Here is a 27,192-nt window from a genome sequence, read left to right on the forward strand (position 1 = left end):
CACTATTTGTGCCTTAAAACAGATTCAGGCTGCTGTTCTGCTAATGAGCACCAAGAATGACAAGGTGCATTTTTGAAGGTTATTGTTTATTTCATAAACGTGACACATGCTCCTAAAGCAGACCCAGGGGCTTTGCCTTACGCCACTTCTAAACTTGACTGCTGGCAGGTTGCTGTGTAGCATTACTGTGGCTCTTTCTTTTCAGGTTCACTTGGCTTTTCCTCCTCCCTCACTTCTTCCAATTCTTCTTTTGTGGATTTTGTGTTCCTCCTTGATCTGTATCCCCTGTATGTGGCTTGAATTTTTGTAGCAGCCTCTTCTTCAGTTAGGCTCATAAGACTCATAGCTGCTGGTGGTTTCTCCACTCCTCCCTCCTTTACAATGGAAAAGAAAAACAAATGTACATGTCTAAGCTTTGCCTTTAACCAGCTGAGGGGTTTGAAGAGATATATAGCTCTCTCTTTGAAAAAGAGAGCGAGAGCTTTAAAAGTAACTCAAACCTCCATTATTCCAAAGGCTTTTTGGAAGGTGGTTTATGAGTCCTAAGGTGGGTGGGAAAACAAAATGCAACTTGTTTTGTCATTTTTTAAATATGTACTTTCCACAATATATTCACAGGACTATTTTTAGTGCTAGATGTTCTGTATGTCACTTGGGCAACTTTCCATCATTTTTTCAAAGGAAGTTTTGTCTGCTAAAAATGTGAGAATTTAGCACTCAGAATTTAGATATTACCAACTGTTCATCCTTGGGATGCAAGAAGAAAAAATCCCCTACCAGAAGAGAGGGGAGCAATGCCATAGGCTGCAGTTGCCTAATCTGTTTGCCTGCAATGGACAAAGGCTTCAATGTCATTCAAACGTTACAAATACAGAGGGTACACTTCATCCATAGTTAAGAAGTTTCAAATCCCAGTGATTTCAATGGGTGAATAGAACAGAAGCTTAAGCCTGCAAATATCTGCATACCTACCTGGAAATAATCCCCACAAACACAACAGGGCTTCCTTCTGACTAAATATGCATATCATCATCATCATCAGGGCTGGGCAATATACCAATATATTGTCCCAAACCGGCTTTAAGTCCACATCATGATACCGGTTTCATAATTTCTGACCTACCAATATATTGCGAATCATGTTATGTGTGTGTTACGCAAAAAAGTAAGATGCGAAGAAAACCATTAAGCCAGTCAGTGCCTCTACATAGCTCCAACCTTATTGCATATATTGTGATACAGTGGTATAGCAGGCGATATGTTTATCGGACGGTATATCACAATGTTGAAAACCAGATATCACCCAGCCCTAATCATCATTCTATTTGTTGCTGCATTTCCACAAAAAGAAGCATGCTTAATGTGGTTTACAACAAAGAAAAGAGTACTACACCTCAAAATCAACACTGCAAGAAAAATTTCATAGTAACATCATAAAACAACACAATAGCAATTATAACTGCATGCAAAAAGCAGTATTTCAATAATAAGAGTATAAATATAACAAGATTAAATTAACACCACACCTTCTAGCAACAGCAGAAATAACAAGGGAGCATGACAGTTTCACCTTAGTCCTATGGTGTTGCTCACACTGCAAGCCTTTTTCATAGAAAGCAATGGGACTTTAAACACTTGGTTGGGCTGTGCCTACATTTTCCCTGATGGAACTTGTTGAACAAAGGTGTAACATAGCTCTCAGTGATGAGCTGCTCCCTTTGATTGCAGGTTCAGAGATCCAACTCAAACATCCAGGTGTCTTGGGGAAATGTTAGAAATAGGGCAGGCATAGGCAAACTCTGGCCCTCCAGATGTTTGGGACTATAATTCCCATCATCCCCGACCACTGGTCCTGTTAGCTAGGGATGATGGGAATTGTAGTCCCAAACATCTGGAGGGCCAGAGTTTGCCTATGCCTGAAATAGGGCCAGCTGCCCATGATGTTGATTTCCAGAAGATTTCTATACAGATTAGGGCAATTTGCTTAGGAAAATATCCTGATGCCTTGGAGAGGGCATGGGCGTAACCAGGATTTGGGGGGGCAGGCTTTATGTTAGGGGGGCAGAACCGAGTTATCTGCAATTGGTCAGTTAGTTAAGTATTTTTATTTCTTTACTTGATTTGAGTGAGACAACTGCCCACCCCTACCTCCTCTGCCCTACCCCACTACTTACATGGGAGAGAGAGCTAATTCGCAATGTTTATTCTACCTGTATTTAAAACTAAGGACCTGACACCATCAAGCTTACCTAATATTGCATTTGCAACTGGCATCCATTCATAGTTACTAATTAATTTATGAAATGGGAAAACTTTCTATTGGAAAATTTTCTGTTTAATTTTTCCCACACCACATTGCCACTGTCTGCCACTTTATCCAAAGCAGATTTAGAGATGTGTTAACTGCTCTCACTTATGTGACTAGGCTAATTTCTCTCCCCCACCCCCACCCCCGCCATGCATTTAACCTCAAGTGAAGGATTTTTTTCAGTGCACCAGCAACTAGGGATTTGAAACTGGAATCCATGCAGGGAAGAAGAGACTCCATAGATTGCTACCGATCAGAGTCTCTGGGTTGTATCCAAAGTAGAGCTAAGTTGGTAAGTCACAGTCCTGTGTTCAGAAGGATTTCTGTTTGTGCAGCAGATTCTCCCCCCTCCCCAATCTGTTCTTGGGGTTCCCCTAACCCTCTGGAAGTCACAGGGTGCACATGGTGGGAAGATGATGGGCTGTTTTAGTTGGATGCCTCCCTCTATAAAAAGCAATGGAAATTATTTAGAAAAGTGAAAAGATCTTGACAAATTGACTGTTGCTGCATTCTATGCAAAGATTAGTCTGGCCTCACTGATTCTATACTGCCTCACAGCAGCTTTTGGGCATGGCAAGGTCAGTAGTGATTTAGCTATGTAGCAAAGGGCTGAGAATGGTCTTCAGGTTCAAGAAAAGTACAGTGAACTCATTGAAGATTGCTTACTGGCTGTGCCTCAGATCCTTCCTTCTTCTCCTCTGCTTTATCACCACCTCCTGGTGGTGCAAGTTCCTGCAAAAACAAAGGCTATTTTCAATGCACTTGCTTGCAAGAAGAGCACCAGGGTCCGGTGGTACAGGTGATACTCAGTTCAAACCCAATCAAGGTGTAGGATGAGAAGGGTCAGGGAGTTGCTCACAATCATTTGGGTGTGTGGTTTTCTCTAGATCAGGGAACTTGTAGCTTTCCAGATGCTGTCGGACTCCATTTCCACAACCAATGTGAGTCAGGACTGATGGGAACTGAAGTGTGTCACCATTTGTAAGGTCACAAGTTCCTCACCCACAGTCTAGGAAGGGATGGACTATGTGCCTTGATAGCCTCTGTGACCAAATCAACAAACACATTTGTTTTTTCTACCACCTTCCATAGTGCTGTTACACAATTGACACATTCAAGTGTTAAATGAGCACCTAGAATTATTTCTGAGCTTTTGATTCAGTTCAGGCATAGCAATTTGGGGGCGGTGGCAGATGTTTAACCTGCCCTTCCAAAGCACCACAGTGCTTCCTATGCTACTAAGCTGCCTCTGCCCACACCCTCTGGCCTGTTAGTCCCGTCCCATCCCGCCCCCCCAGTATGCCCACCATAAAATAAGACTTACATTGAAGGCATGGTTATTGTAGTATCGGTCGTCTATTTTTGCTCCCCATTCACATGGATCATAACCACTTTCTAAACAGAGTTTTGTAAAAGAAAATAAACACTGAATTATTTTATATAAAATAAGGGTCATATCCAATGCTCGTCACTAAAATTAAATAGGCATAGCTAACTTGGATCTATTGTTCTTGTGTGTCTAATCTAAGTACAGTTTGGTTGGGGACAAACCCAAAATAAGCTACCCATTCAAGTATTTAGAGTAGCAGCTGCAATGAAATGCAGGTATCAAGTAACATGTCTTGGTCTAGTTATGCACTTTCAGCTTTAGGGATTGTAGGATTTTTTTCTTTTAAAAATCTCTTAACTATTTATAGTGTACTTATATACAGCCAAGTGCAAGACAAAGGGGGAAGCAACTGCAAGATTCTCTATGGAGTTGAGTCAGGATTGTAAGTCAGAACACATGTATTTCCTTCCAAAAAAAGAGCAGAAACAACCAAGTATGATGGGTTATAGTAAATGAGTGAATGGGCAAAACAATGCTTTAAAACATCTTGTTTTCGACAGGGAAAAAGGGTCTGATAATGAAAGAAATGTAGAGTAAGAGCTGGAATGATACACGTCATGAAACATTTGCCCAATCTTACTGAGTTAAGGTATCCAATTTTGCATGAGTAGGTGGGAAGTAGAATGGTAATCAAGGACAGTTGGGTGGCAAAATGAGAAGTGACTATACTGGCTACTCATACCATTTTAAGTAACAGATGGTGCAAAAAGGAGTTAGTACATTGCAATCCTATGAACGTCTCCTGAGAAATAAACATTTACTCCCAAGAAAGTATCAATAGTATTGCTGCCTATATCTGTTTTCAGCAACTACTTCAGGTCCCACAAACTGAGAGCTGCTACTTCATTTGTACTGCTTTGGAGGACCAGCCCCATCTTGCGTACAACTGCTTATTCCACTCTGTTCATCTTCACCCATCCTAAGCAGACAACATCCACAGGTACATTAGTCACAGGCGGGAAACAATCTCAGTGTCCTGTGACCCAAACTCTTTCTTTTTAGATGCATAGCCTGCTTTTGGGCTGGAATACACAAACAGGCTTAAGGCGTTCATACAATTCAACAGTTTCCCTTGAGACAGTAAAATATTTTTAAAAACATAAACAACAAAACAAATGCTCACAAGGTTATATTTCATGGCCTCAGACCAAGGAGATATCGGTTCAAATATCCACCCAGCTACAAAGCTCACTGGGTCATCTTAGGAGAGCTACTCTCAGCCTAGTCTGCATTCCAGGTTGCAAGGATAAAGTGGGTGCACCACCTTGAACTCTTTGGAGGAAAGGTAGGATAGAAATGAAAGCCCCTTTAAAAAAATACTGAACTCAAGAAGGGGGAGGGTCAACACAACCAAGGTGGGGCAGCGGGAGAGTCCGGGTGATTCACAATAACAGATATATAATGGCATCTTCAACTCATGTGGCAACTAGACTGGTGACTGGGAGTGGCTGCCAAGACCACACAATACCGGTTCTGAAAGACCTACATTGGTTCCCAGTATGTGAGTCATGCAGGCTGGAACTGATGGTAACTGTAGCTCAACAACTGGAGGGTGACATGCTCTCTCTCCATCCCTGTCCTAAACATGACTTTTTAGACTCTTAAAAAGCAAACATAAGAAGCTTAGCCTGGCTCCCCATGTTTGGAAATATTTTTCCTGTCCTGCTTATGCAGACAGATCTGCACGGTGTCCTTAAGTTGCATAATAAAATCTGGCTTCACAATTTGTGTTTCGGGGCCAGGTGGATAAGGTGTAGAACTCACAGAACCCCATTATGAAACTGCTGATGCTGCATGCCCTATAAAATTAAAATAACCCTCCTGAGTGTCAGTCTGCCTAGCAACATCTACACGTATAGAACCAATTACATTCTGAAGGTCTGCTAAAGAACAGTGTATTTTGAAAGGAGGGTATCATTCCAAGCAAAAAAGTGTAGGCTTCTACCTGCAGCTCTGAGGCACAACTGAGTATTGCCTCTGGGAAGAGGAAAACTAATTATATGAGATGGTAAGGGGTTCTTTCTCTTGCACCCAGAACATTCACTGCTCACTAACTTCCCTTGCATAACGCTATAAACCTTCTCCAAAAGTGTCATTTACTAGACATTTTAAAAACAAAAAAGAGGCCAAATAGCTCTGAGCTTCACTGTGAGTCATCCTGCAATTAAAAACACCACCACATGTTTGTAGCTTGGTCAATCAGCAAGCCTGCTTCCTCCGGCCGGCTATTTTTTTAAAAAATGCTTCATAAAAATTCTCCCAAAGAACTAGGAGTACCACATTATCAAGAGAAGGCCACAACAACATGACATTAATCATACTTGGATTGCTGTCAAGTAGCTTCAAATGAAGAAAGGGGCTTCAAATCCACCAGGGGCTTTTTCCTTGCCTCAAGATGCAATCCTATAACTATCAACACACTTTCCTGGATAATACCTATATATAAAGTAGACAGGAAAGTCCTACACCTGCTTTTAGTAGAGGGTCAAAATGCAACAGTGTGTGAAAAACCTTCTATCTTGGGAAAGAGAAGTGTAAAGATGTGGAATCTTTGCTCCTTGTTCACAGAGCAAGCCATGTACTCTGTACTTGCACACCAAATGGCCAAGAAGGGAAAGAGGAACATGTCTTCTCTGCACCCTCAGACTTCCAGTGCATTTTCTTCTTCCCATCCCACCAATCTAGGTTTCCCATGACCTAAAGAAAATGCCTCTGTTTGTGTAAAGCTAGCACTGGGTAGTGTTTTATGGCTGCAACCACAAACAGTAGACTTTCACATCTGCCCTCCAGATGCTATGGACAGCTTCAATCATCCCTGACTATTGAGAGACTGTGAGTGATAGAAGCTGTAGTTTAAAACATCTGGAGGGTACCAGTTGAGAAAGGTTGCTGTACACACTTACCTGGAAGTCCCACTGAACACAGTGGGACTTCTGAGTAACCGTGCATAGGATTAGGTTGGTTTGGATCTTTCCTCAGGAAGAAGAATGTGTGCACATATACGTTAAACATATGTGAAATTATCTCAGTTTATGCTCACTTTCTCTTTCAATGAGAAGAGTTTCAAAATACTTGGCTGCAAAGCTTGGTATATCCGCAGGCTGGCTCCTCAAGACTTCCCTGGCAAGCCCTTCGAGCAGATTTGCAAATCCTGGAGGAATGCGTTGAGTGGTGTTGGAGAATGGAATGGACATTGTCTCTCAATAGGTTTCTATCCCACCTGCAGCTTCATTAACAAGAGAAATGCATTACTTTTGTATCTGAAAAACGGAATTTTTGTTGATCTAATATATACAGATGTTGCAGGTATTACAACTGAAGTTATGAAACTCATACATTCCCCACCCACTGCATCATTTACTGAATGAAGCGTGAACACAAATGCCTACATTATACTTAAGACACAAAAAGCACAAAATAACAATAATCATCACTGCAATTTGCTATCTGATATTCAGAAATCTGCAACGGCAGCTTTACTCTGGGGCTGCAAAGAACTCATTTAACCAGGGACAAGGTATTTAATTTAAAATAATTTCCTTTCAGGCCCACAGACTGCACTTCCTTCTCTTTCTTACTATGAGACCAGAGAAGCCATGCCGGGGGGGGGGGAGTAATTTAAAATTATTTTTAATACAGGTTCTTATATGGCAAGTGCCATATCAAGGCAAAATGCCCACAAATGAAAGACAAGAGATGTTCCTCTTCTAACATGTTTTTTGCATGAATAACTCCCCTTTTCTTCAAGAAAGGGGGTGCAGCTAGCATGAAGGAAGGCTAGGAAGGCAGCCTCAGATCTTCCTGTAAGAGGAGGGACCTCCTGCCTCAATCCCAGATGACTTCCTGACTTCATGGTGAATGGTCAGACACTGAGAGGGCTGCTGTTGTAGGCAGACCCTAGTGCAGGGCTGGGCCAGATGTGGTTATTCAGGAATTTCTAGCTGACCATCAGAATGTCCCCTGTGGGACACCCTCCCTAGCTGCGCCATCTGTAAATATTTCTCCCCTGGCTGGAATGTGTCCTTGAATACTGATGATGACTCTTGTGTGTCTAGATAGAGCATAGAGAGTGGGGTCTGTGAGTGTCTGTGTTGAAGCTAGCCTAAAAAGAGAGATGCAACCTTCCTCAAGCAGAGTTCATTTATTAATTATATATCTTGTTGCAATTTATGAAAGAATGTATACTTTTCATGTTGCAAGCCACCTTGAGCATGGTTTGAACAGTGGAAAGGCGATTATACAAATAAAATTACTGATGTATGTACACAGTGCTTTTTTTCTTAAAAAATGTTTAGGGGTACTCTCATTTTCCTATTCATATTGAAATACTGCCCCTCAATGATGCCAAACTTAGATTCACAACATGTTTAGGGGTATGCATACCCCTGCATCCCCCCCAGAAAAGCACTGTTGTACATATGCTATGCTTGAATGCATCATCTAAACACAAAAAGTATGCTATCTTCTGCAGGAATCCCCCCTTATGCAAATTTATCTGTTTATGTGATTAAAGTTCATACACTTAACTCACCAAGGTTTGATTAAGTGGGCCCTACTTTTTAAAGCTTGGGAGTACATATTTCCACTAGCTAATTGCAGTTCAAACAGATGTTTAAAAGCACAGCAAAGCAGTCAATACAAAAGTCAAATATTCAATAGAGCACCTCTGCTTCCTCAGTTCTGCCATTAGAAATAAACTCTAGGATATTAAATGACAACAGTTTGTTGTAAAGTTCTACTTATGAATTTAGTAACAAGCAAAGTCAGGGAATGCAGGAGTTACAGCAGAGATAGAAGCCTTAATTCATTCTATTCAGTACATATTAAACCTCTGCTAAAATTTCAGTTGCCTTTTATACAGTCACAGTTTACCTTCACAGCTTGAGCGAGGTTACAAATATGAGTTTGTGCACCTCTCATTACCCTAATGGATGTAATTAGAAGCGCAAGTACTCTGATATGGAAACAGGAAACAAACTCATACATTCGCAAACACTTTCAACAATGCAATCTTATACGTACATGTCTAAGTACTCCACAACAAGCAGAATTGGACTTTCTCTTAATTAAGTGTGTATAGGATTGCAATCCTATGCTAACCACCCGAAAATAAGCACCACTGAAAACAGTGAAACTTCCTTCTCAGTAAACATACAGTAATGTACTGCTAATACGGTAACTGTGATTGCAATCAAACTATACTTAAGTCTCCTTGACCTCAATGGGTTCTACATTCTGAGCTACCTGCAAAGGATCAGAATGCAAAACCTACATGAATTTGTAATTTTTATTTGGGAAAATATTTTCAATTGTAGCATAACTACTGCCTGTAGCTGCTTGCAGTCCTGAGAACACTTACTTGAGAATAAGTTCCACTGAACTCAGTGGGATTTATATTCAAGTGAGTATACAGCTTCGGTCCTGTATACCTGAAGGAGCATCTTCCCCCTCATTGTTTAGCCCGGACACTGAGGTCCAGTTCTGAGGGCCTCCTGGCAGCTTCCTCATTGTGAGAAGTGAAGCTACGGGAACCAGGCAGAAGGCCTTTTCGGGTAGTGGTACCCACCCTGCAGAATGCCCTCCCCTAGACAAATGAAGGCAGCCCTTTATCAGGAAAGCTTTAATGTCTGATGTTTTGTTGTGCTTTTCTTATATTGTTTTGGAAGCTGCCCATCATGGCTGGGGCAACAAGTCATAAATAATAATTACTATTATTTCTATGTAAATATGCACGAGATTGAGCTGCAAACCGTGGATTTAGTACCCTTACTGACACAACAGACAGAAAAGTCTACATTCAAGGTTCAATTCAAAATGACCATTATTTTTAATTTTAAAACATATATAGCACCCTTATATAGCACCCTTCATTTTGTTTAGGATTCTAGGGCAATGTACAATTTATTGGTCACTGTGCTTTATTGTTCTATCTTTGAGATCAGCATAGAAATGTCGCAGACATCTTTGGCCCCAGCAATTCCCCCAACTCGGTTTATTCTTGTCTATCTTTAACATGTTACCATTCAATATGGTTGATATTATTAATTTATGATTAATTTCTTAACCTCCCTTCACCATGAGGTCCCAGAGCAGGTTACAACAATCTAAAAATATATTAAAAGATGACTTGTAATGAGCTATACCTATTATTAGGGATTAGTGACCTGTTTTCCAATTCCATTATTTTATAATGATCTTTTTTTAAAAGCACTTCTGGAAGAAGAGGAGTTGGGCCACTTCTAGACTGTCACTAATTTCAGGTGGAATTCAATCACATGCCAACAAATGTGAATAAATGCACAATAAATAGGTTTGGAAGTGCCCTAAGTCTCCCATTTGCTGGGAATCTGCACACGATGCTCTGCTTTCAAATGCAAGAGTAACAATCCCTGGTTACATCCACAAAACTCATTCACTGAATGTTCATTTTGATCTTGATTTGTTTGCAAGGAGGTAACATGATGTCGCATGAAGCAAATTTAATCCCATACTGGCTGAGACCCTACCTGCCTGCACACTGTCTCGCCACAGTAGCGCATGCTCTAGTTATCTCCCACTTGGACTACTGCAATGCAGTCTGTGTGGGGCTATCTTTGAAGGTGATCCGGAAACTACAATTAATCCAGAATGCAGCAGCTAGACTGGTGACTGGGAGTGGCCACCAAGACCAGTCCTGAAAGACCTACCTTGGCTCCTGGTATGTTTTTGAGCACAATTCAAAGTGTTAGTGCTGACCTTTAAAGCCCTAAATGGCCTCAGCCCTGTATACCTGAAGGGGCATCTCCACCTCCATCGTTCAGCCCGGACACTGAGGTCCAGCTCCAAGGGTCTTCTGCTGGTTTCCTCCTTGCAAGAAACAGTTACAGGAAACCAGGCAACCAGATGTCAAGGAAATAAACAACTATCTTTTAAAAGACATCTGAAGGCAGCCCTGTTTAGGGAAGTTTTTTATGTTAGAAGTTTTATTCTGATTTTAATGTTATGTTGAAAGCTGCCCAGAATGGCTGGGGAAACCCAGCCAGATGGGCGGGGTAAAGGTAACAGTACCCCTGCCCATACAGGCCAGTCATGTCTGACTCTACGGTTGCGCACTCATCTCGCTTAAGAGGCCGGGAGCCGGCACCGTCCGAAGACACTTCCGGGTCACGGGGCCAGCGTGACGAAGCTGCAGCTGGTGAGCCAGCACCAGCGCCGCACACGGAAATGCCATTTACCTTCCCGCTAGAAAGCGGTACCTATTTATCTACTTGCACTTAGGGGTGCTTTCGAACTGCTACGTGGGCAGGAGCTGGGACCGAACGACAGGAGCTCATCCCGCTGCGGGGATTCGAACCGTCGACCTTACGATCAGCAAGTCCTAGGCACTGAGGTTTTACCCACAGCGCCACCCGCGTCCTTTGATGGGCGGGGTAGAAATAAATTATTATTATTATTAATGTCAGTCCCCCAACTCAGCTGCCATTATTATTATTATTATTATTATTATTATTATTATTATTATTATTATCCAGTGCGTTTCCCCCTCACTTTCTGCAGCGCAAAGGAGTCTCGCAGAGTTTATGAAATCTACTTTAAAGGCTCACCCTGAACTGGACTAGCAGCCCCAAACCAGACGGGGCAACAGCTAGGAATACCCGTAGACCCACTTACTGTATTCCCCACTGCCTGGGTTAGCTGCCCCTTCGTGTGGACGAGGCACTCTGCCCATGCTCAGAAACACTCGCCCTCTCCCGACCCGCCCCACCTGAAGGTGACGTCACAAAGTGGCTCCTCGCGCTCCGATCAGTCTTATCCCACCTCGGCCTATTTGACTGTGGGGAGCGGGAGAGGAAGCGGCGGGAGCGATAACGAAACCCCACCTCTCAGCCCTTTTTCTCAATTCGCCTGAGAGAACCTAGAGAAAAGCTCTGCGTTTGTTGTTAGTTGCCTTGGCAACCCCAAGCGGGACGGCGAGCGGGGAGGGACACGAGAGCGAACCGTTAGTGGATCTGTCGGCCGGTCGCTCTCGCGCAGCCCCGGATTCGTTCTCCAAGCCAAGGACCGCCTCTCGGATGCCCGGAGTCGCCCACCAATTGGACGACGGACCCGCCTTTCAAGCACAAGTTTCGCCCCTACCCTCACCCGCCCACTCCAGGCCTCCGCTTATTGAAACTGCCCTCGGGTTTCACCTGGTTGCCCGTTTACGCAAGGGGAAGCTCGCGGCGCGGCCAGAGAAGGAGGCGGTGGCGAGGCCAAGCCTTTTGGCCGAAGCAGGGGAGCCAGCGCTCCTGTCGCGTCTAGTCAGGGCCCATTGACTTGGGACTCTGCGGGGCGGAGTGGGGGCCGGCAGCCGCCTCAGGGGTTCGCGAAGGCCTTACGCAACAAACGGCGGCGGCGTCACGCGACGCCCCCCCCCCCATAGCCGCCTCAGCCCGGCAACATCCGGGGATTCGGGGCCGCGGCCTAAGCTGCGCCCTGTGGCGCTCGGTGGGGAGCGGGCAGGTAGAAAGCCGCCGCCCGGTGCGCCCTGTTAGGGTGCCCAAGGGAGGCTCGGGCGCCAGCGCCTGGTAGGCCGCGGGCTAACTCTGGGCCAGCCCCGCACCCGAGCAGGGTTCTTGTGAGCAATCCCATAGGTTGCTTCGGTCTTGGGGAGGAAAGGCCGGGTAAAAATAAAATGCAAAGCGATTGTTCTGGCCGAAGGGGTTAAGAGGCTGTGGGAGCCCAAGTCCCCACCTGTCATAAAAGACTCTTGAGCCAAAATCATCCTGCGCCATAGCCTGAAGGTTCTGGAATAAAGTTGCTGAAGCCTTGGACTCTCCAGAAGAAAGGCGGGCTAGAAATGCATGCTTAAATCAAGAGTAATGCTGACATATTTTACCCATTTGACATTATGGGATTTGTAGAGACAGTCGGAATTGCGATGTATCTTCATCCTTTGCTCAACAGACCATTCTTTGCTAATGTGTCCAGGTAATTTCTCAGGAGCAATTTCAGCAAGTGCTTTTTTTAAAAAAAAACAAACCATAAAATAATGGAATTGGAAAACAGGTCACTTATCCCCAGTGTCCTGCTCATTACAAGTAATCTTGCAAGTAAGTATAGACACGTGCACAATAAGAGATTATTCCTGAAGCCCAAATTTGGGGAGTCGTGTATATATTTCTGGTAGGGATGGTGGGAGCCCCTCCACCTGGCAACATCCGAGGTTTTTAGGGCCTAAGCTGCCCCCTGATGGTGCTCAGTAGGGAGCGGGCAGGTACAAAGCCCCCGACTGGTGTGCTCTGTTGGGGTACCAGGGGTGCCCAAGGGAGACTCGAGTGTGAGTCCTTCTTAGGCCGTGGGCTTCCTCTGGGTCAGCTGTGCACCTGAGCCTCTCACAGAGTTGTTGTGAGCAATCACATACATTGCTTTGATCTTGGGGAGGAAAGGCCAGATAAAAATAAAATCAAAGAGATTGTTCTGGCCAAAGGAGTTAAGATGCTGGGGTTTTTATTATTATCTATTATTATTACTTTGTTAAAATAAATTTAAAAATGAGGAGGGGAGAGACGGGGGGGAGCCCAAGTCCCCATCTGTCATAAAGGACTCTTGAGCCAAAATCATCATTCACTTATTATAGAAATTATAGAAACCATCAATTCTAGCACGCGGAAGGCTGCCTAAATTATATAATTTGGTATTTGAATGATTTGTATTAGAAATTGTATTATAATTTGGCATTGTTATCATGAAGCTCTTATTGGATTGTTGTAATCGAAAACTAATAAAAAATATTATCAAAATCATTATTCACCATAGCCTAGTTTAGGCTCTGAAGGTTCTGGAATAAAGTTGTTGGAGGTTGTGAAAACCACCTTGAGTTCTACGGAGTAAGGGTGGGATATAAGTGTGTTGTTAAATCAAGAGTAATATTAACATATTTTACCGATTTGACATGGGATTTGTAGACAGTTGATGGTTTCAATGCTGTGTACTCCTGCAATCCTTTGCTCAACAGACAATTCTTCGCTAATGTGTCCAGGTAATTTCTCAGGAGGAACAGAAGTCTAGACATGTGCTCAAAGGCTCTGCAATAAGAGGCTACTCCTGAAGCCCAAATTTGGGGAGTCGTGTATATATTTCTGGTAGGGGTGGTAAGAGGCTGGGGTAAGAAATGTTAGGCTATGATACTGCAAAGGCTACCTATTCCTATCTGTGGCAGACCTGAAGCCACATGGCTGAATAAAGCAGAAATCGTGTTATATAGCATTCTAGCTGGTGGAGGGCGTTTGTTAAAACGTGCATTACCTTTTCTGTACTAAGCTTTCAAATGGAAATCATGCCCCACCCACCCCCTTTTTTTTGCCCCAGGTCAGTTGTGAGATCACAAGGAACCTCGCCTCTTTAAGATAAAGTGGCTGCTGGAATTCTGCATGCCCTAGAATCACGTGGTGTTACTTCCTGCTTTGTTTGGTCAGAGGGGCCATGGCTTCTTCTGTGCTGCTTGTGTTGCTGTTGGTTTGGAGGGCAGGTGAGTACAGAGGGCGGGAGCTGCCCCTCACAGGAAAATGTCCTTTGCTAGGAGACATGTACCCAAAAGGGCTAGAGGGGAAATTTGAAACGGTAGCAACTGTATTCACATTAGTCACAGAACTTTCGTGTTTATTCACCTTCCTATTTGAATCTCCTGATGTGAAGGGATTGCAGTTCTTTCAAAAAACTAAACTAATAGCAAGCACAGAGAGAGTTTTTTTGTGGGAAGCGTTGGAGCACAACAACCAGAACCGTGATTCCTAGCACAATAAAAAAAAAGTGTAACTGTCACTTTTTTTTCAGTGTAACTGTCACTACCCTGTGCTTTCAGCATTTCACTTTCCTCTCATCACACTTTTCATATTAAGTCAGGGGCTTAATATTAATAAAGCAGTTCAGATATTGCTAGCCGGTGACTGGAAACAGGTTTTTTGTTTTAAACTTACTGGATTTTCCCTGGAAAGAATGTATCTGGATTAAATGGGGATAATTTATGGGGTGGCCTTTTGATGTCAATGTGGATGCTGGGAAAAGTTGCATGCAAGGTTTCAATAATAGGTTTATGTGTCTGTGTATCATATTGCAGATATCCAGCTAACCAGCTTCATCAGGGGTTTTGATGTGAATGTAACATCCCATACCATGCTTGCTTTCATTGTGTTTAGTTTTTATGTGTTTGCCTCCTTAAGTTGTATTTTGTTATTTGGCTTATATGGCTAATAATTCAGTAAAAAATACTTTCACCAAAAAATATATATGAAAAAGCATCCTGGGGAGGGGTTCTCCAAAAAGGCAAAAGAAGCATGCATATGAAATATTTTATTGAACTCTAAGAACAATTCAGGGTGAAGAAAAGTAAAATGTCTGAGGATCTGTTCCTCTTTTCACTAACAGACTTGGCTTCCTTGACAACATGATACAGACTGGCAGCTGTTTCTGCAATCAGAAAAAATCTAACTGTTGCAAAGCAGCCAGTTTCCCACAGGAACATTCCAGAGAAACCCTAACAAGAATGTCATGACATTTTGTGTTCTCCCAGGTGCTACGCTTCGTCTTGCCTCCTATTATGGCGATCACATGGTACTGCAGAAGCAACCAAGTCAGGCCGTCATATGGGGCTATGGGGATCCTGGCGCCAACATAATAGTGACTGTTTCTAAGGATCGCAACGTTATGGAAAAAATGACAGACATTAAAGGTAAAAAAGGCAGATTAAAGTGGTGGATTCAGAGCCAACAAAAAGCAGAATTGTAGTTTTTACACATTGCTTCCTTAAATTCTCAGGTATGTTGCCAACAGATGTGGTAATGACCACCAGCTTGGGTGGCTGTAAAAGAGATTAAGCAGATTCATGGAGGATAAAGCTACTAGCCGTGGGGTTGCATCCAACTATGTATTATTGCTCCATGTTTTTGTTTTACAAACCACCTTGAGAATATTTTTAGATGTTAAAGGTGGCACAAACATATTTCATCTAAATAAGTATTAGCTTCAGTTTCAGAGGCAATATGTCTCTGAGCACCAGTTGCTGTGGATCACAAGTGGAAGAATGCTATTATGCTTAGGTCCTGGCTGTGGGCTTTCCAGAGGCATCTATAGGCCACTATGGTCATGGCTCTTGGCCTGATTCATTTGGGTTCTTACATTCTTAAAGTATATAAAGCTTGCCCCACTGCCCAATCCTAACACACAGTCTCCTGAACGGCACAACTTTATTTGACTTCTTTGTGCCTCTATTGCATACTTCTGTGAGTACCAGTATGGTACAGGGATCCCATAAAGAGGGAATGTTTCTTGTGACAAAAGTTAAGCATTGATAAAATGGAGGAATCGTTGGTCCGAGATTCTGGCAATCTGTTGGCTTGGTTTAGGCATGTATTCTTTCCTTGGAACAGATTCCATATGATAATAAGCCTGAGATCTTAGGTGTCCTTTTTATGTTGAGATTCGTAGAGGCACCATTGATCCTTTGCTGAGGAGGCTCGCCGATTTTTCAGACAAGTCTAAACTTAATTTTCTCCTCTTAGGCAAAGCTCCTAAGACGACCTGGCTGGTAGCCAGACTCTGCGCCTAGATTTGTAGGCACAGATCATCCTCTAGAATAAAATAGCTTACTAGGGAAATGCTGAAATAGCCCTTTGGGGTGCCTCAGGGTCAACTTTTTATGGTAGCCCAAATCTCAGTTGTATAGGTGTATGTATATATCTCAATTTTAATTCATGAGCTATTGCTGCAATCTGCTCCAATTGTATATTTTATCTTTATGAACGCTGTTTTTATTGTGTTATGTTATGTGAGCTAGTCTTTGACCATAATAAATTATCTATCTAAGCCTGAGATCTTTGTAAATTCTCTCCCCCCCCCCAAAAAAAAGGCTCTGGGATCTGGAAAGTACTCCTGAGTCCTATGGCCCAAGGTGGCCCTTTCAATATACATATACGGCAATACTGGACGGGACAGGAATCAAATGTGACGTTGAACGATGTCTACTTTGGAGATGTCTGGTTTTGTAGTGGACAAAGTAACATGGAAATGACAGTTTCTCAGGTAAGCCACATCACTATAGAGTGCAGCATATGCTCCATTGGGAGGAAAAGTACTGATAAAGGCAAGTTCGGACAATATGCAAAGCCATGATTTCTGTTGCTTATGCAGGGGTGGGAAACTAATGACCCTATAGATGTTGCTCAACAACAACTCCCATCATCTCTGACCACTGGCCATACTGGCTGGGGCTGATGAGAACTGGAGTCTAACAACATTTGGAGGGCTAGAGGTTTCTACCCTTGAGCCAAACCTGAGCCTGCCTCCCAAACTTTGATTTTACTGTTGCTGACAAATCCAGATCTGAAACCATGGGTTCAGGCTTTCTTTCAGGTTTGCTATTATGTCTGAATTCACAGGTTGCAATTAGGGCCATTGCTTTGCTTCAGGAGGTTGCAGCACATGCAAATGGGAATGAATTTGATAAGCTTACAGGCTGACGGCTAAATGTGGATTAGAAGACAACACAAATATTGTGCTCTTGTGTTGTTCAGCCACTCCTCCGACTCAGTCAAGGCAGGGGATCCTGCCCTCTCTGGGCTGAGGGGATTGGGTGGGCTCGTTTGTCCTAGTTTCTGAGTCTCCCAATAGTGACTCCTGCTCCAGTCGGGCCTCAGGGACCTCGTTTTCTAAAGTTGCTTGTTGTAGCTCAGTTGCCAGATCGACTCCCTCCCCTCCTCCGTTTGCTTCCATACCCTTCCCATGCCAGGTACAGTCGACAGACCATTCGTGAGTGTGCAGGCTCTCCATGTTTCTTGTATCTTCTACTTTTGGTTTGAAATAGTATAAGATTTTGGCCTTCTTTTTCCTTGGGGCGGGGGGTCTGCAGCTTGTGTAAGAGAAATTCCCAGTTCTTTATAACTCTTTCTTATGAGTACCACCCCCGGACTAGATTTGGGTTACTTTGTCCTGTCCGTATATTTGAGGGCTTTGTTTTGAATTTTGCTTACCTGTATTTCAGTAGAATCTGCCCTGTTTCCTAGATATTCAATGCCAGCAAGGAGCTTGCAGAGGCTTCCCATTACTCACTCGTCCGTGTGTTTTCAGCCGGTCTTGTCCAGTCCGAAGTGGAACTGCAGGACCTTGCCAGCGTCAGCTTGCCGTGGTCTATTCCGACAGCCAGTAAGAGCCTTTTTTTTAAAAAAAGCAATACCTCCGGCAAACCATCTGAAGCAGAGGTTTTGAGTGTGTTCTGTCAAAAGCAGGCATCTTCTGTTTATGGTTTGGCCGGTGGAGTAAGAGTTGAACAATTTTCCTTCCTGAACTGTACCATGGACTTCAAGGTAAAAAAAGACCTTGAAGATTTAGTTAATGGAAGCAAGCATCTCAAATATCTCCGCCGATCAACGGGCACTTTCATTCTGGCTCAGATACATGATGATCCACACAGCCTGCTACACAGTTTCTGAGAGTGGCCAACATTAGCTGCTTCAGCAGAGCATGTAGTAGTTCTTCAGTATTCCATTCCCTGATCTATCACAGCTGTACAATGGCTAATATATGAAAATACAGCAGCAGAAATTATTTTTTGTAATACAGCATTTAGTTGTATTACATTTAGTTGCACTATTAGTTTGCAAGTTTGTATATGCTCTAAAGTTTCTTTTAACATTGCATTGAACAGAGAACCTTGGCCATGGAGACTTCAGTTACTTCTCTGCTGTGTGCTGGCTCTTTGGCCGGTATTTGTTCGAGAAGCTCAAGTATCCCATAGGACTGATAGACTCCTCCTGGGGAGGGACACCAATAGAGGCCTGGTCTTCCAAGAGGGCACTGCGGGAATGTGCAATCTCTGGATACTCTAAAAAGTAAGGAGGGTTAATGACAGTATGCTCTGTTCCTTCCAGCCGTGTTAGACTGGTTCCTCAGTACACTGAATGCTTTCCACTATTACAGAATATTGTGTGCTCACTGGCTTTGCAGCACCTCCTTCCTGTGCGGAAACAGCACACAAGCATCCACACAACCTGCGGTCCTGCAGATGGTGTTGGACTCAAACTCCCATCTTCCTTAACCATTGGCTAAGCTGATAGGAGTTGGAGTCAAACAACATCTGGAGGGTTGCAAATTTCCGTACCCCTGGCGCAATCCCATTTAGCACTAGAAAGGCAGTGCAGTGTGCCTGACTTGTGCCTAGTTTCTTACAGGTCGGATGAATAACCTTAGACCCTGCAATCATTATGATAGGAATGTAAGAAGAGTATACTTCCCCCGCCCAGAAGCCAACCAGTTACGTTTAGGAGGTCCCCAAGCAGGACACAGGGACAATAACCACTTACTTCTTTCCTCCATCACCTAGTATCCAGAAGCATGTTGCCTCTGATCCTGAAGGCAGCAGTGTAGCTCTCATGACTAGAAACCATTGATAACCTTATCCTCCATGAATTTGTCTTAACCATTGACACATATTGTGGAAGTATGGGGCGCGGGTGGCGCTGTGGTCTAAACCACTGAGCCTCTTGGGCTTTCTGATCATAAGGTCAGTGGTTCAAATCCCTGCGACAGAATGAGCTCCTGTTGCTCTGTCCCAGCTCCTGCCAACCTAGCAGTTTGAAAGCACACCAGTGCAAATATATAAATAGGTACCGCTGTGGCGAGAAGGTAAACAGTGTTTCTGTATGCTCTGGTTTCTGTCATGGTGTTCCGTTGCACCAGAAGTGGTTTAGTCATGCTGGCCACATGACCTGGAAAAGCTGTCTGTGGACAAACACCAGCTGCCTTGGCCTGAAGCAAGATGAGCTCCGCACCCCATAGTCACCTTTAACTGGACTTAACCGTCCAGGGGTCCTTTACCTTTACCTTTTTTTATTGAGGAAGCATATTCCATGACCTGGGAAAGCTGGTTTTTTCTCTTGGTTTAGTTCTAACATGGTTTAAAGGGTTCAGTCCTTGAACATGTTATCGGCATGAAAGCTTTTCTACAGTTTTGCTGTTTTATTCTGACAGTAATGAGAGAGGTGTATGTAACAAGATATTTGCACAAATAGGATGAGTTCAGTGAGGGGCATATTTTCTCTGAGGTGTACAGATACCATGACAAAATAAATGATGTTGCTAATGTATTCTACTTTATGAAAAACCATTGAAACATTTTTTGTAAAGAGTTACTTTTAAAAGCCTCTGGTAAGACATATATGACCAGGACAGCTTCAGAACAATGCAATAACATAGCCTGAGCTGTGTAAATGTGTGCTTAATCCTTCAGCACTCTCTGATCACAAATATTCAGCAAAGTGCTTCACCAGCTGGAAATCAAGCATTGGCTGCTTGCTGTAAATTCTTTTCTAATTGGTCGATCTCGTATGTTGCAGGGCTGCTTCCTTATCCATTGATTCTGGCCCCAAAGTATTATCGGTGCTCTGGAACGCCATGATTCACCCTTTTCTCAACATGACCCTCCAAGGTGTTATTTGGTATCAAGGTAGGTATTAATAATAATAATAAAATTGTTATTTATACCCCTCCCATCTGGCTAGGTTTCCCCAGCCACTCTGGGCAGCTTCCAAAATAATAATAATAAGAAGAAGAAGAAGTAATAAAACATATAACATTAAAAACTTCCCTAAACAGGGCTGCCTTCAGATGTCTTCTAAAAGTCAAATAGTTGTTTATTTCCTTGACATCTGATGGGAGGGCGTTCCACAGGGCGGGCGCCACTACCGAGAAAGCCCTCTGCCTGCTTCCCTGTAACCTCACTTCTTGCAGGGAGGGAATTGCCAGAAGGCCCTTGGCGCTGGACCTCAGTGTCCGGGCAGAATGATGGGGATGGAGACACTCCTTCAGGTATACTGGTAGGCCCCACAACAGAGTTGAGCAGGCATTGTGTCACTATAGTTACCCCATCTGGGCTATTTCCTGCTTTGTGTGCCCTACCACAGGTGAAGCGAACACCCTTATAGACACCAGTCTGTACAACTGCACATTTCCCGCACTCATAGAAGACTGGCGGAAAGGCTTCCACGAAGGGTCTGATTGGCAAACTCAGCGGTACTTTCCCTTTGGCTTCGTCCAGGTAAGTGGCCGTAGGGTGGTGGCTTGAGCCCTGAGCTATCAGCTTTGAGACAACTGCAGGAAGGCAGCACTTTGTGCAAGCAGCGGGAGGCGGTATCAATTTGTCTCCCATCCTAGCTATTTCCTACGTCTTGCACTACAGCCGAGTATTTTCTCACATTTGTCTTCAGACCTCAGCCCCCTCCCCAATACATATTGTGTAGAACCACTCACTCCTTGTCCTGACATGATCACATTGCGGGTTTCTCAACACCCTTCAATACTGCTGGTGGTTAAGTGATTCTACAAATGATGGAAGACAGGGTGGTAGGCTTTGGAATGTGGGTGCCATTCTTAGGAGCAGGCTTGAGTCTTGGATAACAGTAATTCAGGTGAATTCTTTGTGTGGCCTTACATCTCCGATGTCTTTCCTTAGCAATATGACAGTTGACGCCTTTGTCTATGTCTGTAACGCAGAAGCAGCCTGTGGGTCTATTGCAGCCAGCCGAGTTCCCTACCCGTTCATGATCTGGTGTGTATGTGATGTGTGTATGGTTCACAGTGTGAGCATCTATGGAGTAGCCATCACCACCACTGGCATGCCCTTCCCACAGGGTATGCAAGGTGGTGATGTGGTCCTCAAGTCTGGAATAGCTAACCCCCCCATGCTGTAGAAAAAACTCCCTTCTCTGTATCCTGGATCAGAAGGCAGGTTCTGGGTCTGCTGCGGGGGATGTTTCCAACAGTGGTTCCTTTTCTGCTGGCCTGTATTGCTCCTCCCACCATTGGCATAACTGTGATCCCAAAATGTGTAGGTGTCCTATTTTCCACAGTCCGTATGTTCCTGATGGGCAACATGCACACTGTTTGCTTAGAGTTGTCACTCTGATTCAGCAGGCATGGCTTCCCATAAAGAATCTTGGGAACTGTAGTTTGCTAAGGGTGCTTACCTCACAGACCCACATTTCCCAGCAGCCTTAACCATCACCAACTCCTGAAATTCTTTGTGGCTGCTAAAGTGGTATAAAAATGCTTTAGATATATGCTGCAGATGCTGTCATTAAGCCATGTCTGTCTGCAGGAAGCACAGACAAAAATAATTCTATGACATCCACAGCTGGAGATAGGTTTCGTCTCAGAATATCAAATGTTGTTCTGTGTTGCAGTTATCTACAGTTCGCTCTGTTGAACATAATGACAACTTTGCACGTATTCGATGGCACCAAACAGCAGACTATGGCTTTGTCCCTAATAAGAAAATGCTCAATACTTTCATGGCTGTGACTATAGATCTTGGTGATGAAAATTCCCCCTATGGAAGGTAAAGATAGCCCACTTTCTTTCTTCGTCCAAACCCGCCCAAACCATCCATAAAGATTTTCAGGTAGCCAAATCTCTTCTATAACAGAAGGCATCTGGAGATGGAAACCTTTGCCTCTTATTGGCCAGGAGTCTAAGATGACCTAGAATCTACACCAATGCTCTTCAGACAGGTGGAGGGAGGAGATGGATAGCCTGGGAGGCAGAGGCATGATGCAGGGGGGAGAGAGAGAGGAACAGTGGAAGGAGAAACGGGTACAGCTGCTGCCATACATGAGAACAGCTGCTGTCCCAGCTGGGTCTGGTCCAGCTGCTGGCAGAATGCAGCAGCTAGACTAGTGACTGGAAGTGGCCGCCGGGACCGTATAACACCAGTCCTAAAGGATTTTCATTGGCTCCCAGTGTGTTTCTGAGCACAATTCAAAGTGTTGGTGCTGACCTTTAAAGCCCCAAACGGCCTCAGCCAAGTATACCCGAAGAAGCATCTCCATCCCCATCTTTCAGCCTGGACACTGAGGTCCAGTTCCAAGGGTCTTCTGCTGGTTTCCTCCCTGTGAGAAGCAAGGTTACAGGGAACCAGGCAGAGGGCCTTCTTGGTAGTGGCACCTTCCCTGTGGGACACCCTTCCTTCAGGTGTCAAGGAAACAAACAACTACCTGACTTTTAGAAGATATCTGAAGACAGTCCTGTATCACGAAGTTTTTAATGTTTGATGTTTTAGTATGTTCTGATATGTCCTGTGAGCCGCCCAGAGTGACTGGGGAAACCCAGCCAGATGGGCAGGGTATAAATATTATCATTATTATTTATTACACATAAGACAGGGAAGTGGTCAATGTCCAAGAGAAGCACGGCAGAATAGGTAGGAGTAGATGGCATAGGGATCTGCCTTAAACTGAGTCAGACCATGGGTTCATCTCAGAGAGAGTCTCTCAAGTGACTGGCAGCAGTTCTCCTGAACTTCAGACACTACTCTGTTCTAACCCTGCCTGGTAATACTAAAAATAGAACCTATGATCTATTGTCTGGTATCCAAAGGACTTGTTCTGTTAGCACCCTAGACCCTCAAATCTGTTCTGGAGGGTATGGAGAACACTCAGAACAAATTAAGGAGGCATGTGTGAGGAGGGGGAAGCTTCATTGTGCAAGCAGAAATCCTTGCCCGTGGAACTATTTACTTAGCACTGCAGTGGCTACAACACTGAGTTATGCTCCTTCTATTTAACAGTAGATAGAAAAAGACAATCAGCTGAGAGACTGCATCAAGGACTTGATGAAAGAGCTTTTCATAGCGTTTGCTGATTGGTTGCTCATGGCAGCCTCTAGGAAACTGGATTAAGCACTTTTGCTGTATTCTTCCATGTACTGCATAACTTGCTATCTCTTCGAGATGTTTAGGGGGAGAATGGAATGACAAAAAGCATGGAGAGAGGGGCAGAGCCAAGGATGGAGACTGTATAGAGATGGGGGTGAGGAAAAAGACAACTAGGGACAGTGGCAGTAGGTGGACAACTAAGAGCTATTGTGGGGGGAGGGCGTTCCTCAATCTGTTGCCTTCCTTCCTCAGACAACTGTTATGAACCTCAACTAAGACAATTGTTCTCAGCTAGCATAACGTTTCTCTACATCCATGAGAGCTCAATGGGATTTTTATGAGAACTGGAAAAAATGGTTGGTTTCGTGTATTGAACCCAGTACCTACCTTAGCTCAGTAAATCTGCAGGGCTGGGGACTGAACAGAACCCCAGTAGTAATCCCCTCCTTTCTCCCCCCCCCCCCCCCGCTACTTTCCCTTGCTTTGCAGCATCCATCCTCGAGATAAGCAGACAGTGGCCTCTCGATTGCTCCGTGGTGCCTTGGCATTAGCGTACGGTGATAAAAGCATCGCTTTCCAAGGCCCATACCCTGAGAGAGTGCAGGTGGATGTAGCCCGCAAAAGTATCAATGTCTCTTATAAAGAAGATATCCTGCTTCGCCGCTTGACCAATGACACGTTTGAGGTAAGAACCGCAGGGGAAAGGGGTACTCCTTCTGCCGTGTACCATGTGAGTTGTGCTGCCCATTAGACAAGCCGTTCATTCGTCCAGTTTACTCATTCCTGAATCCAGCAGCACCAGCCTAGTTTGTGTCCCATAAGAAAGAACAGACCGAACGGATGTGGACCTGCTATATTTCTATCCTTTTATGTTTTTAACAATTCAGATATCAATATTAGATGCCAGTATTATATTATTCCCCTTAAATGGGCTTTGTAGCAACTTCAGGAGTGGAGGAATAGGATTAGACAGGGTGGGTAAAAACCAATGGTTTTTTTTAAAAAAATAATAATAATAAAATTGATTTTTATTTAAATCGGGTTTTTTAAAAATAAAATGCTTCTGGAGGAAAAATCTTTCTAAAGATAGTTTTTTTATTTAAGTTACATTATTGTCCAAAGCCTATTCATCAGGAAATAAGGATTTGTTTTAAGTTTTTCCTGTGTGCTAAAACTCGGCCTAAGCTTTATTTTAAAAAATTGTTTAACCACATCAATTAACAAACATGAGTACATATGCTATAATGTTATTGTTTTAGCTAAATAAATTGTTTAAATTGTTATTAAGGAAATAACTATTTTTCTCCTTCCAATAAAGCACAGCAGAAAAGTTGTCCAAATATAAACAGTTAACTTATTAAACCTCACAATAATTTCATAATTATCTGTCTGTGTACTGTATTTCTAATAGTATAACCAAATCTGTAATTTTTGATACAACTGTAAAAACTAGTCTGAAAACTGATTATTCCAAAAATGAAACCTTCATCTGGTTGTAAATATTAAGATTATACCCACAAGAATCTTTCTGTAAAAAAAATAAAAAATTAAATCAAGTCTTACTGTCTAGTGATTTAAATCATGATTTAAATCAAATCCACCCTGGGATTAGATGAGGAAGACAACATAGTGGGGAAAGGGTTACATGCCCTCTTGCCTAGCACTGCTGCTCCTATCTAATTTCCATTCCCCATTGACTGCTTTGTGGTGGGGGCCAGATCAAAACATCAGCATGCCTGATCATGGCTGCACTGAATAATGTGTACTTTGGCCCAGAGTCTGGTGCCAAGTGCATCTTCCACAAGCTGAAAAGGAGCTACGTGTGTGGAATGACTCTACCATTCTAGGGCTTTAGTTCCTAGGGCTTCATCTGAAGCAAGTTTGGGTAAGTCCTCTATCTCTCCCTTTGACAGGTGTGCTGCTCTGCAGAGTCATTGTGCCATTGGAGCCCAGTATCCATTGCTACCAGCGCTTCCCACACAGTGATTCTGCACAACCCAGAGTGCCCAAATAGCACCGTCGGCCTCCGCTATGCGTGGAATGAGTGGCCATGCGACTACAAGCTATGTCCTATTTACAACACAGAAGGATTGCCTGCCCCTCCGTTCATCACATTTTCGCAGAAGAACTCTGGTTGGACTATATCCTGAGCAGAAAGATGGGTGGACAATCTTAGATTTTGGCCTCACAGGCTGCCGTATGAAGTTCTGAAAAATTGTAGTGGCAGAATATGTTTCTCAATGTAGTAAACCTCTCTGACAGAGAGAGAGAAAAACCTTAAAATTGGGGGTTGTGGTTGCTTACTCCTCAGAAAAGATTATATAGAAGTTGCTGCTGGGGAACTTTCATTGCACTTAGCACCTGCATGAACCTTTAATGGTCCCTTCTTCACTGCCTGCTCTGAAGTTTTGCAGAAACTGCATCATCTTGGTGAAACAAGGCAAACCTGCTCAAAATTCTCTCTGTGCAGCTGTCCAAAGGAAAAGACCTAATTTGGACCACGGCTTAAGACTAAAACAGGTGTAGTGCTGCAACATAATACGTTTGTTTGCTTCTTCTAGAACATAGCTGAGTTGGCTCTCGAGGGGACTCTCTCTTGGGTTTCCCCTGCAGCTTTTGTTCCAGAACTACAATAAATTGTTCCACCTGGAGTAACACATACAACTCTATTCCACATAGGTTAAATTCTATATTGAAATGCCCTAATTTTGTTACCAGGCTTCTACTTTGAAAAAGGGAGTACGGTAACGTTAAAAGGTAAAGGACCCCTGGGCAGTTACCGTAAGTCCAGTCAAAGGCGACTATGGGATTGCGGCGCTCATCTCGCTTTCAGGCCGAGGGATCCAGCATTTGTCCACAGAAAGCTTTCTGTTTATCTGCTTTGCACTGGCATGCTTTCAAACTGCTAGGTTGGCAGGAGCTGGGACTGAGCAACGGGAGTTCACCCCGTTGCACAGACTCAAACCGCCGACCTTCTGATTGGCAAGCCCAAGAGGCTCAGTGGTTTAGACCATAGCGCCACCCACATCCCTTGCCCCCCCCAAAAGGGAGTATTAGTATTTTTCTACTTATCACTATGAAAATATTTGGCCACAGCAAGAAGCTATGGAAGTTTTTCCAGTAGAGGATTGTGATAAACTTGATTGACTTCACCACTTAAGTGGAACTTATTGCATGTCTGCTTTAGAGAAACAGAGAGCCAGCCTTTTGACTGCTGTGATCCTCAAATACATTGTGTAAACACAAAGTCTTCTGTAGAACTTCCCCCCTCTCATATGCAGATTTTCATATACGCTTATTTTATTAAAACTCATACCTTTAACTCACTAAGATTTTGTTAATTGGGCCCAACTTTTTACAGCATGTGAGGGTAAATACTTTCTCTGGCAAATTGCAGCAGTTCAAACAGCTCTTTTCAAGCACAGCTTAAAGGAGTCAGTTCAAAAGTTGGGAATATAGTACTTTGGTTTCCTCAGTTGTGCCTTTAAAAATAAAATTTAGGAAATTAAATGCCAACAGTGTGTTGTTGTAATGTTGTACTTTTGAATTTAATAGCAAACAAAGTCAGAGAGTGCAGGAGTTAGAGATGGCCGCATTCATTCTATTCTGAGCGTATTACACCTATGTTAAAATTAACGCTTGCCGTTTTATACAGTCACAGTTTACATTTGCAGCTTGAGTGAGGTTGCAAACATGAGTTTGTGCATTTCTCATTACCCTAATGGATGTGTTTAGAGGCGTAAGTACTCTGATCTGGAAGCAGAAGACTTAATACACGTTATACATTTGCACACACAGTTGCTAACCTATACATACCTCCATAGAAAGTAGAAT

At 43.5% G+C, this 27,192-nt stretch overlaps 2 protein-coding genes across 6 annotated transcripts; one reads left to right on the forward strand and one right to left on the reverse strand.

The window, feature by feature from the left end:
• Positions 1-67: 67 nt before the first annotated feature.
• SPA17 (sperm autoantigenic protein 17) lies at positions 68-12,015 on the reverse strand. Of its 4 annotated transcripts, none has more exons than XM_081843396.1 (5): positions 11,867-12,015; positions 6,739-6,924; positions 3,633-3,703; positions 2,975-3,040; positions 68-374 (listed from the first exon to the last, which is right to left on the reverse strand). In XM_081843396.1, exons 2-5 carry the CDS (start codon positions 6,890-6,892, stop codon positions 183-185), a joined length of 483 nt encoding a protein of 160 aa, XP_081699522.1. In that variant the 5' UTR covers positions 6,893-6,924; positions 11,867-12,015; the 3' UTR covers positions 68-182. The 4 variants fall into 4 exon arrangements, with proteins under 4 accessions (XP_081699522.1, XP_081699524.1, XP_081699523.1 ...); XM_081843398.1 differs by having other exon boundaries at positions 6,739-6,918; positions 11,867-12,005; XM_081843397.1 differs by lacking the exon at positions 11,867-12,015 and adding an exon at positions 11,443-11,594.
• A 176-nt stretch (positions 12,016-12,191) lies between these two features.
• On the forward strand, positions 12,192-26,874 carry SIAE (sialic acid acetylesterase). Of its 2 annotated transcripts, none has more exons than XM_081843311.1 (11): positions 12,192-12,769; positions 14,028-14,187; positions 15,229-15,387; positions 16,564-16,736; positions 17,717-17,855; positions 18,358-18,541; positions 20,045-20,154; positions 20,612-20,745; positions 21,890-22,044; positions 23,848-24,043; positions 25,272-26,874. In XM_081843311.1, the coding sequence occupies exons 2-11, from the start codon at positions 14,142-14,144 to the stop codon at positions 25,506-25,508; spliced, it is 1,533 nt and encodes a 510-aa protein (XP_081699437.1). In that variant the 5' UTR covers positions 12,192-12,769; positions 14,028-14,141; the 3' UTR covers positions 25,509-26,874. The 2 variants fall into 2 exon arrangements, with proteins under 2 accessions (XP_081699437.1, XP_081699438.1); XM_081843312.1 differs by having other exon boundaries at positions 12,192-12,647.
• The last annotated feature ends 318 nt before the right edge of the window (positions 26,875-27,192 follow it).

This window comes from Podarcis erhardii (assembly GCF_964252035.2).
Source record: "Podarcis erhardii genome assembly, chromosome: 16".
NCBI classification, from domain to species: Eukaryota; Metazoa; Chordata; class Lepidosauria; order Squamata; family Lacertidae; genus Podarcis; species Podarcis erhardii.